The sequence below is a fragment of the Megalobrama amblycephala genome, linkage group LG13, assembly GCF_018812025.1.
Source record: "Megalobrama amblycephala isolate DHTTF-2021 linkage group LG13, ASM1881202v1, whole genome shotgun sequence".
Lineage (NCBI taxonomy): Eukaryota > Metazoa > Chordata > Actinopteri > Cypriniformes > Xenocyprididae > Megalobrama > Megalobrama amblycephala.
This window is the reverse complement of record NC_063056.1, coordinates 38,720,711-38,733,305: the sequence shown is the minus strand read 5'-3', so window position 1 is coordinate 38,733,305 and position 12,595 is coordinate 38,720,711. Positions and strand designations below refer to the sequence as shown.

The 12,595-nt window shown below is 37.3% G+C and overlaps 1 protein-coding gene across 1 annotated transcript; it reads left to right on the top strand.

Moving 5' to 3' along the window:
• The first annotated feature begins 2,841 nt into the window (after positions 1–2,841).
• On the top strand, positions 2,842–9,145 carry LOC125243582 (free fatty acid receptor 3-like). The gene is made up of 2 exons (XM_048153339.1): positions 2,842–2,897; positions 6,957–9,145. Exon 2 carries the CDS (start codon positions 6,985–6,987, stop codon positions 7,966–7,968), a length of 984 nt encoding a protein of 327 aa, XP_048009296.1. The 5' UTR covers positions 2,842–2,897; positions 6,957–6,984; the 3' UTR covers positions 7,969–9,145.
• The last annotated feature ends 3,450 nt before the right edge of the window (positions 9,146–12,595 follow it).

Here is a 12,595-nt window from a genome sequence, read left to right as displayed (position 1 = left end):
GAGAATGTGTTGTAAAGGATGTGAAAGTGTTAAAAATATAAGGTAAAAATAAATGCACAAAAATGCATAGGATGCATTCTAGATCTTATCATAAAGTTTGACTTTTAAATTATTTGATGTCTTTTACTCTAAATGATTATTAATATGTGCAAAGTTGGACTTGTCATTGCACAGGCAGACTTTCCATACATCATGGAAATTTTTTAATTATCGACTTTAAAAAAAAAAAAGGTCAGAGACAAATGGTGTCAAAGTTGAAATTGAACTGTAAACTGTGGTAACACTGTAGCTGATGCTGAGTTCAGTTCATTGGGCAACGCTGACTCTGGTGATGTGAAAGGGCTTTTAGACATGATTTATATCAAATGAAGCATTTTGTTCTTTCTTTTCTGCTTCTTATCTCCCCCAGGTCCAGAGAGGCAGACCCAGACGCTGAGAAAATGCAGCGCTCGTCTAGCTCGACACTATTTGCCCTGCAAAAAAAACTTTCTTACAAAGCACAATGTTTCTCTGGTGGAAAGAAACAAATGCTCAGCCATTCCTCTGGCCCTCCACTTATTGTAGCATACAAATCTTTGTATTTTGTTGGAGAGACCACATTATCGATAAAAAGACTGATCTTTTTGTTTCTCCAGCACAACTGTCACAGCGGCATGTGAAAGCTGTGGCTGTTGAATAAGACAGTGTGAATTACATTCATCAGAACAATGCTGCTATGGTGTCTGAAAATAAAACACAATGCAGTGTTTTTCCACAGACAGGAAGTCTCAAACAAAATCCAAATGAATTAGGATGGCTGGCAGAGTTGAACTACTAAATGATAAATAATGGACTGCCACTATTTGTCCTCTCGCAACTATTTATTCAGCTTTCTGCTCACAGATGCTTCTTGTGACGCCACTCAATTAGTGCGATCTGCTACGGTGCTTTTGTGGATGGATTGCCCATTTGAGTATGAAGGAGACCCACCTAACGGACGTGTAATTAATTAAGCTCTTTCATTTTTATGTTAATGATGTGGAAAATTCTAATGACTTTAAGTAAAATAGGTTGTTGACAGGCCTAGCAAAAAACATGATGAAAAGCAAATGTTTGATCAGATGCTTCATGTACTTTGAGCTCGAAGGATGTTGTTACAAATAAAGTCTCCCAATTTTATTAGGGCCCGAGCACCGATGGTGTGAGGACCCTATTGTAATTGCTCGGTCAATTCTTCTTCTCCGAAATGAATCGCATTTTTGAGGGCCTAGACATGCTTGAAAACTCATGAAACTTTGCACATGCATCAGAAGTGGTGAAAATTTGTGTCTGATATGGGTTTCAGATTTAGGTGTGGCAAAATGGCTCGATTATTTATTTATTTATTTATTTTTTCGCGCTACGTTTCATGTACAGGTATGAAATTCGGTAACAGCCCAATACCTAAAAAAAGTCTCAGGTGCAAAATCTGAAAATCCAACAGGAAATGAGATATTTTGAATTTTCTCTGCAAAATTTTTGCAGTTTTTGCCATTTCCAGACAGTCTTCTCTTAGAGCTTTAATCAGATCAACATCATATTCATAGTCTAATCTAAAGTCCTTTGCGATGTTAAATCGCAAATCTGCCCCAAACTTAACATGTGTGATAAAGAGTCCTGGCATGAAGACATCTATATGCCAATATTCAGTTAGTTATAGCACCACCTGCTGGCAACAGGAAATGGCATGCTTTACACTGCAATTCACTCCCAGAAACACATTTCAATATGCCTCGAAGTACCAAACATGCTAGAAACACGTTAAACCATGCAACACTTGGCTAAGTGCTAATGTATGTGATTAACGCCACGAAAGAGGACGTTGTTGTAACTCAGGCATACAATGTCAGATCTGCTCCAAACTTCACATCTTTGAGAACAGTCCTGCCCTGAACGCATCTACATGACAATATTCAGTGCCCTGGCCTGAAGACATCTGCACACAAAAATTTAGTTCTAGTCATATTGCCACCAGCTGGTAGCAGGAAGTGTGACACATACAAATGGCATTATCCTCCCTCCCTCCCCAGTATAAGCGTGAGCATATTACTGTGCACCTTCTGGTTGTTGTCATCTTTAGTTTCAGATCACTAAGGCTTTCAAGTCCCAGCTGGCATGGACCTCACTGCTGAGAGACATTCATCCTCATAACAAGCTACAGTATAGACGTCCCACTGCCATATCTACATGATTACCACTGTTCGCTTTTAAAGACGTTACTAAGTGTCTTAATTGTCTATGTACTTCCAAGCTGATGGTTCCGGGGGGTTAATGTTAAAGCTCTTGACAAATTGTGTTTCAATAAAGTCAAGTAACTTGCCAAAGTGGTCCTGTCTGAAATATACTTAAATATATGCTCTGTTTTCCTAAAGCCACCAGCTGGCGGTGGCATGGGTGCGAGGGCCCTTTCATCACTGCTTGCAGCTTTAATATTCACTTTGTTCTTCATTACAACTTTCAAGCGAGTTTTCTCGAAGTCAGATTCAGGAATCAATTTTAATTGTACTCATTCAATCTGATATTCTTCAGTTTTGTAACACTTTGTGTGCATGTTTGTGCAGCATCACTGAAGTCAACTAACTTTCACAGCGAATTCTCATGAACCCTTTTGTAGAAGAAGAGACTTCCCTCTTTGACTTTCAACAGCCCATCTTGTAATTTAAAATGCTATTATAGATTTCTGCAAAGAACAAAAAAAGCATTCTGTCACTGTGCTATTCAAAGAAAATTCACCTCTTTCAGTGAAATGACACATGGGTTGCTTCTTTCCTGTTTTGTCGTCATAGACGCATATGTCGATATGACATAATGAGACAAAGCTTTAAAGACTATAGGAGCATCACGTTCTCACGTCTGTGGTACTGGATTGATTTAGTAAGGTATAAAATATTTTGCATCTATATATATTTTTTCAGATTGGTTTGTGATAATGATTATTTTGAAGGTTCTGATGCTTCAACAGGTAGTTTTTTTGCAGCTTTGGTAAGAAAATGACAATCTTCTGTGATTTATAGGATAAAGAAAAAAAAAACATGTATGTGGAACTCATATTTCTAAATGTAGTTTTATGCAATAAGGATTATTAGAATGTAATACTACTGTATATATAGACACACAAACCCATATATTGTATTTCATCCTAATAATTCATTATTACATAAACTCAGTAAAGAAAATCAAATAGAAATATGGATTCCTCAAATACCAGATAATATGCATTTTGATATTTACAGTATACACATGAAATTATAAAAGTATTTTAAGGGCTTATTTTTTATTGCTTTTGAGAAGGAAATATACTTTACAGTAAGGTTCATTAGTTAACATTAGTTAACATGAACTAATAATGAACTGCACTTATACAGCATTTATTAATTGTTCTTAATGTTAATTTTAACATTTACTAATATATTATTAAAATCTTGTTAACATTAGTTAATGCATTGTGAACTAACATGAACAACTATTTTCATTAACGTTAATGAAGATTAGTAAATACAGTAACAAATGTATTGCTCATGTTTAGTTCATGTTAGTTAATATACTATCTAATGTTAACAAATGAACCTTATTGTAAAGTGTTACAGAAATATTTCTTTAAATTAACTACATTTACATATCTAAAATCTAAATTGTTCTTAAACATATGTTGCTAAATATAGTGTGTGTGTGTGTGTATATATATATATATATATATATATATATATATATATATATATATGTGTGTGTGTATATTTAGCAACATATGTGTGTGTGTGTATTTGTTTCTGTCTTGAAAATGTTCATTGTCTATGTTTATATTTTAACTGTCATCATAGTCTACATTTTCCATTGTACAGTCTGTGATTCCTCTTTAACAAGCTTCCCATCTCTGATTGGTTATGCAAACTGGAAATTAAAACATGTATTTATTCAGATAGATCGTATAGAGTCTAAAATATTTGACGGCTGGAATCTGCAGCTGATCACTTTGGAAGTGTTCTAGGAAATGCATTTTGAGCAATAATATTGTTAGTAGCTTGGAGTAATTAAAATACTTCATCAGTTGATATGTATATACTCTATACCCTAAAGGTGTGAAAATGTATCGCCTAATCATGCATTTTGATCTCTGCATGTGCGTTGTGGAATTTTTTTTTTCTCAGTAATAACACCTGAATGTGTGATGTTTCTTATCATTTCCTGAGATGTGTTGAAATATATTCAACATTTATTTGATAGCATCCCAAATATACTGCATGTTTATTTATAATTGCAAGCATAGATGCATATTTAACACCATTGATTGGTTTCAGTCAGTTTCTTTCTGTGTTGAACTTTTTTTATTTCCATTAATAAGTGGCCTACTTCCAAAAATAGGATTCTTTACTACCCTAAAGCTCCATTGTGTGGTCAAGATACTGCTGGATTAGATACCACTGCCTGTTGAGGACAGTTACGTTAATGAGAATAAGTCCTTGTTATTGATACTAAATGCAATTAAAAAAGGGTTAAGACTATGCAAAACCTTTGCTCGCCAATTTTTAGTATTGAGAAGATGCTTATCAACTTCCTGTCATGTCTAAATGATGTTATTTTTGTGGAGAGCCAAGGGTGAGAATCTTAACATACCTAAGTTAAACACCCTGTTTAACAGATCTGTTCACTTTAAACTAATAATTACCCCATGATTTACTCACCCTTAAGCCATCTTAGGTATATATGACTTCCTTGATGAACACAATTGGAGTTATATTAATAAACATCCTAATGCATCCAAGCCAACGGGACCAAGGAGTATAAAGTTCAAGAAATGGCATCCACCGAAATCGCCTCTCACAGTTCAAAACACTTATGTTACATCCTATGCCTTCCGAGACGTCAGATACGCTTTTTCGTAAGTTAAATACAAAAGGCGGTCTGGCTAAAGCTAGATATTTTACAAACCCGATTCCAAAAAAGTTGGGACACTGTACAAATTGTGAATAAAAAAGGAATGCAATAATTTACAAATCTCATAAACTTATATTTTATTCACAATATAATATAGATAACATATCAAATGTTGAAAGTGAGACATTTTGAAATGTCATGTCAAATATTGGCTCATTTTGGATCTCATGAGAGCTACACATTCCAAAAACGTTGGGACAGGTAGCAATAAGAGGCCGGAAAAGTTAAATGTACATATAAGGAACAGCTGGAGGACCAATTTGCAACTTATTAGGTCAATTGGCAACATGATTGGGTATAAAAAGAGCCTCTCAGAGTGGCAGTGTCTCTCAGAAGTCAAGATGGCAGAGGATCACCAATTCCCCCAATGCTGCGGCGAAAATAGTGGAGCAGTATCAGAAAGGAGTTTCTCAGAGAAAAATTGCAAAGAGTTTGAAGTTATTATCATCATCTACAGTGCATAATATCATCCAAAGATTCAGAGAATCTGGAACAATCTCTGTGCGTAAGGGTCAAGGCCGGAAACCATACTGGATGCCGTGATCTTCGGGCCCTTAGACGGCACTGCATCACATACAGGAATGCTACTGTAATGGAAATCACAACATGGGCTCAGGAATACTTCCAGAAAACATTGTCGGTGAACACAATCCACCGTGCCATTCGCCGCTTGCTGGCTAAAACTCTATAGGTCAAAAAAGAAGCCATATCTAAACATGATCCAGAAGCGCAGGCGTTTTCTCTGGGCCAAGGCTCATTTAAAATGGACTGTGGCAAAGTGGAAAACTGTTCTGTGGTCAGACGAATCAAAATTTGAAGCTCTTTTTGGAAAACTGGGACGCCATGTCATCCGGACTAAAGAGGACAAGGACAACCCAAGTTGTTATCAGCGCTCAGTTCAGAAGCCTGCATCTCTGATGGTATGGGGTTGCATGAGTGCGTGTGGCATGGGCAGCTTACACATCTGGAAAGGCACCATCAATGCTGAAAGGTATATCCAAGTTCTAGAACAACATATGCTCCCATCCAGACGTCGTCTTTTTCAGGGAAGACCTTGCATTTTCCAACATGACAATGTCAGACCACATACTGCATCAATTACAACATCATGGCTGCGTAGAAGAAGGATCCGGGTACTGAAATGGCCAGCCTGCAGTCCAGATCTTTCACCCATAGAAAACATTTGGCGCATCATAAAGAGGAAGATGCGATAAAGAAGACCTAAGACAGTTGAGCAGCTAGAAGCCTGTATTAGACAAGAATGGGACAACATTCCTATTCCTAAACTTGAGCAACTTGTCTCCTCAGTCCCCAGACGTTTGCAGACTGTTATAAAAAGAAGAGGGGATGCCACACAGTGGTAAACACGGCCTTGTCCCAACTTTTTTGAGATGTGTTGATGCCATGAAATTTAAAATCAACTTATTTTTCCCTTAAAATGATACATTTTCTCAGTTTAAACATTTGATATGTCATCTATGTTGTATTCTGAATAAAATATTGAAATTTGAAACTTCCACATCATTGCATTCTGTTTTTATTCACAATTTGTACAGTGTCACAACTTTTTTGGAATCGGGCTTGTACTTTAAAACTTGTTAAATATGGATATTTTTCTTACACAAATGCTTCAGAAGGCATTTTTTAATCCCCGGAGCCGTGTGGAATACATTTATAATGGATAGATGCATTTTCTTGAGCTTCATACTTATTGGTCCTGTTCACTGCATAAAGCTCGGATGCATCAGGATATTTAACTCCAATTGTGTTCATCAGAAAAAAGAAAGTCATATACACCTAGGATGACTTTAGGGTGAGTAAAGCTTCGGCTAATTTTCATTTTAAAACTAAAATTTATTAGTTAAAAACGAATCCTTTAAGTGTTCAACCATGAGCAAATTTGATTTCTGGAATGTATGTACTGTATGTATTGCTCTTGCTTGAAATTAAAATTATGACACAAGATTAAAATGCTTATCTTGAATTAATTTTTTTTTCTCTTACAGGTTTGCATACTTGGCACCTACAGTGACGATGGCGTGGACGGTGGGTCTCAGTAACCTGGTGTTAGCGGTCTACGGATTCACGCTGATCATAGGCCTTCCCGCCAATATCTTGGCTTTTTACACCTTCTTCCAGAAGATCCGCCAGCGCTCCACCCCGATGGACGTGCTGTTACTCAGTTTAACCATCTCCGACTTGATCTTCCTCTTTTTCCTGCCTTTTCGAATGGTGGAGGCAGCCAACATGAAATGGACGCTGCCGTACTTCCTCTGCCCTCTGTCGGGATTCATCTTCTACTCCGTCATCGCCAACAGCACCTTACATCTGATGGCCATCAGTGTGGAGCGATACCTGGGTGTAGCTTTCCCTATTAAATACAAGCTGAAACGCAAGCCTCGAAATGCCGTGATAGCCTGCGTCATGTTCTGGGTGGTTTCCATGGCGCACTGCAGCGTCGTCTACATCATGCAATACCACAACTATTTCAACCCTAACATCACCGATCCATCGAAGCATAACACCTGTTATGAAGAATTCACCACCGAGCAGCTCAATATCCTCCTGCCGGTTCGCCTTGAGCTTTCTATTGTTTTTTTCTGCATTCCTTTTCTCACCTGCTGTTTCTGCTACATCAAGTGCATCTGCATACTTTCCCGTCTATCCAAAGTTCACGCCAAGAAGCGGTATAGAGCTATCGGGATGGCACTGGGAACACTTCTGGTCTTTGTTATCTGTTTCATGCCCTTCAACATCTCACATGTGGAGGGATATGTCTACGGCTACAGCTCTGAATGGAGAACACATGCTCTGCTCACCAGCACGCTGAATGCATGTCTCGACCCTTTCATATTCTACTTCTCTTCTTTAGCACTCAGAGAGACTTTCAAGAAGGTGTTGCAGGAGCTGGTGAGGCGGCTGCTTCCTCCCTGCTGCCGCTCAGCTCTCTGCTGCCCTTTATTCAACCGTGGGAAATCAGAGGAGAGAACACAGAGCTCAGATGACAGCATCCGCTAACATATCATGCCAGGTTTTGCATTGATTGTTGTGCTTTGCGTTGTCTTCAATGCATGTCATTCTGTCCAAAGCCAATTCATGTAATTCTATTATGCCACCGTGACCCAATGCTTTATGCATAGACAGAAGTGGAGCAGCTTAAAAATGGTTTTCAGAAGAAAATCAAGCATGCACATGCTGATTGCACTAATATGTTACTTAAATCTTTGCAGCAGCACAATTTTATTCACAATGAAATATAGAGCTCGACCAATAAACAATCAACTAAACAAAGATATTTAGACTAGGGCTGTCGATTTAACATGTTAATTTAATTAGTTATGGAAAAAAATAATGCATCATTAACACATTTAATGCACCCACCCCGCCCCAGACCTACGTAGTTCATCTTACATTTCATAAAGTTGATTGTTGATGAATATGATGCAGGGCAACAACTCACTGCATGATGAAGCCTATAGAATGCAGTTAGAATGACCCTAAAAATCAAAATAGCAGGGCAAAAAGGCCCCTGTATGAGTTTTTGTCTCATTTTTATATCATATGATATAGTTAAGCAACATCACACGAGCAAGGAGTGCAATATCATACGATTTTGTGTGCAAATGTGATATTGATTTTACTCAATAGTTCAATAAATAAGAAGTTAAGATTGTTACATTTTAGACACAATATTGTCTACCTTTGCTCAATTTTGCCAATAAAAATATATCCTTTAAAGCCAAAGCAGAACTGTTGTGCGTCTCCGAGCAACACACAGCGGTGTTTAGTTTCTGAATGAATCCCCATTTTGAGCAAATCAATCAGGTGAATCAGTGATTCAATGGTTCATTCATAAAGAGAGCCTTTTACTTAATTCCTGAATGAATCAGCCGTTTGAATTAATCGAAAGAATGAATCACTCAATGACTTACTCATTTAGACATTTACCGGTACCTACTGGCAGTTTTAGTTTCTTATTTGCAGTATCATTTCATTAAAAAAAAAACTTCATATTTCCATATTAAGAAAAAATCCTTTAAAGGTATATTTCACCCTATCATCATTTACTCACCCTTCTGGCCGTTGAGGCCTAAGTAATGAGACGTGTGGCCAAGTATGGTATCCCATACTCAGAATTTGTGCTTTGCATTTCACCCATCCAAGTACACACACACACACAGCAGTCAACACACACCCGGAGCAGTGGGCAGCTGTTTTTGCTGCGGCGCCCGGGGAGCGATTGGGGGTTAGGTGCCTTGCTCAAGTGCACCTCAGTTGAGGGTAATGAGAGTGGAAGAGAGTGCTTTTCATTCACTCCCCCCACCTACATTTCCTACTGGTACTGAGACTCGAACCCACGACCTTCGGGTTACAAGTCTGACTCTTTAACCATTAGGCGACAACTGCCTAAAAAGTATGTTTAACAAATTCTCTGTTGAATCAAATAAAATATTTTTTTCTAAAGCTACCTTTTGTAATGTCTAGTTCATGCTTTTCTTATTTAACACAATAATTACTTTAAATTATCTTTTGGTGTGTGATTAATTTGAATTAATCACCACATCGTGTAATGAATTAGATTAAAAATTTTACTTGATGGCTCTAATTTTGACAAAAATAATTTTTCAATAAAATATGTGATTATGCTTCCATTCTTTATTCCTCCATTCTGAACCATATCACATGAATTCTGTTTCTTTTTTTTTTTACGCAGCACTCGAATAATGCATTGATTGCTTTTAACTTGCCATCTCTTTAGATAGACCAACAAAAACTTGTTCCACTGATGTCACTTCCTGTCCCTTTTTGGAGATATACAGAAAGTGGAGGAACAAGTTTGATTTTTAATCATTTTTTTTCTCTTCTCTTTATAAAGGCTAATGAATGTGAATATTTGGTGTCAATGAAGCAGATTTTGAACAGTTGCATGAAGTTTTCTAACTTGGGTATCAGATTTTGTTTATCACTTTGGTTAATTTCCTAATTTGATGCGTGTATGGTGTGGGAGTGGCATAGGTTAGTTGTCACAATGAGCGAGAAAGGTTGACATGGAGCAGCTAAATCCCCAACCTTCTGGGAATCACCCATTTTAAACAAACGCTGAACAGAGGAGAGTCTGCTGACAAAAGCTCGTAATAAAACAAGAATCAACATTGGCTTGGCTTTTCGGAGGTAGCGAAAACTGAGAGATTTGAAATGTTGCAAATGCAATGCAGAGATGCCGTTTTTATTACTCAACAGATGACTAAGGTGTTTTATTGAACAGATAAATTGCCATTTGTAGCTCTCTAACATAGTTTATTGTAAAGTATTATCCGTAAAGTATTATAAGTATAGAGCCGGAGCACAACCAAAACAATGTTCTTCTGCAAAATGCATGCAGTTTTGTTTTTTAACTGCTACAGGGCTAAAAGTTACATAGTACACCTTTAACAAGTCTAAAGATCGTACATAGTTTTGCTTAAAGGCTTGTTCAGAATGTAGTTTTTGGTGCATTGTACGTGCATGTGAGCATGTGCATTGAGTTCATACCCTGAGAGTTTACTAAAATTTAAGAAAGTGACCATAAACATCACATCTATTTATTGCTGCTACTGTATTATTCTGAGCTCCGCTGTCAACTTTAAACATGAGTCTGTGTCTTTTCTGCTCTACTTCCACTTCAGCAAAAGCTGTGTGCTCTTTGTGACAGATTCTATAAAGAGCTCATCTGTCTTTCCTGTGGCAGAGGCGTCTGAAACAACACTTTTTCCTGTTGTGTGTTACAGGGGGAATCCACATATGTGGAAAACTTTCTAATAATGTTTCATTGGCATTTGAAAGTATGTTCCAGAGGCATTAAGATAAAGATCTGTTTGGATGTTCTTCAAAATATATTTTGTGTTCGAGAAAAATTGCATGGTTTTAACCTTCTGGTATATATCAAAATAGGCCACAAGATGGTGCCATATATAAGCTATTGTGAATAAACTGTTTCAGGAAACCTTTAAATTCAGGAACACTTTGCATTCAGACCACTAGACGCTTGGGTTAGTAGATCTTTTTTTTCAGTTAATTTAGTATTGTGTCCCTAACAGCTCAGCATGAGTTCAATAACATGTTATCTACCCATCATTAGACAAAGGAAACAAAGGTTTAGTTTTGAAAGTGTATAAAGAAAACTAGATGGGAACATTTTCTGAAGTTGCTATAAGTGGTGCTTTCCCAAGCTAAATGTTGCTTGTGCATTGCCTGGCAACTGCTAAGGGGTTATGATTGTTTATTAGGCAGATGGTTGGTAAGACATTATAAGGTACTAGTTGCTGTGGTGTTGCTGTGGTGTTTGGCGTGGTTGCAAGAAAATATGCAGTTGCAATGGTGTTATGAATGTTTGTTAAGATGTTTCTTGTTGGTTGCGGATTGCTAGAGAGTTGTTCAGTGGTTGCTAGGGTGTTCTAGGTGGTACAGTAACTTACAGCCCTTAACTATAACAAAGATATAGTTTTAAAAATCTTTCTAAATGTAAAAGAATAGCAGAGCCCATATCACAACTATAACAATAATGGCTGAAACTGAAACTGAATCAGTTTCAGAATTATATTTTTTTTCCCCCAGCTGATGAATGATAAAAACATTACAGCCAATAAGAATACATCCTGCTTGAACATTTGAAGTGTTGTACATTTAAAATAAACAGAACAGTATAGTGCGTGTGTGGATGATAATATACACTGCTCAAAAAAAATTAAAGGGACACTTTTTAATCAGAGAATAGCATCAAATCAGTTAAACTCCTGGGATATTAAATTGGTTAGTTAAGTAGCAGAGGGAGTTGTTAATCAGTTTTAGCTGCTTTGGTGTTAAAGGTGCCCTAGAATGCTTTTTCACAAGATGTAATATAAGTCTAAGGTGTCCACTGAATGTGTCCACTGAAGTTTCAGCTCAAAATACCCCATAGGTTTTTTTTTATTAATTTTTGTAACTGCCTATTTTGGGGCATCATTAAATATGCACCGATTCAGGCTGCTTCCCCTTTAAATGCTCGCACTCCCCGCCCCCGAGCTCGCGACTCTAATACATTGCATAAACAAAGTTCACACAGCTAATATAACTCTCAAATTGGATCTTCACAAAATGTTTGTCATGCATGCTGCATGCATGCATCAGATCATGTAACTACAGTATTTATTTGGATGTTTACATTTGATTCTGAATGAGTTTGATAGTGCCCCGTGGCTAACGGGCTAAAGCTAACTGTTGGAGAGATTTATAAAGAATGAAGATGTGTTTATGCATTATACAGACTGCAAGTGTTTAAAAATGAAAATAGCGACAGCTCTTGTCTCTGTGAATACAGTAATAAACGATGGTAACTTTAACCACATTTAACAGTACATTAGCAACATGCTAACGAAACATTTAGAAAGACAATTTACAAATATCACTAAAAATATCATGATATCATGGATCATGTCAGTTATTATTGCTCCATCTGCCATTTTTCGCTGTTGTCCTTGCTTGCTTACCTAGTCTGATGATTCAGCTGTGCACAGATCCAGACGTTAATACTGGCAGTCCAACTCCTACAGGATGGCACATCAACACGTGCCATTGCCAGAAGGTTTGCTGTGTCTCTCAGCACAGTCTCAAGAGCATAGAGGAGATT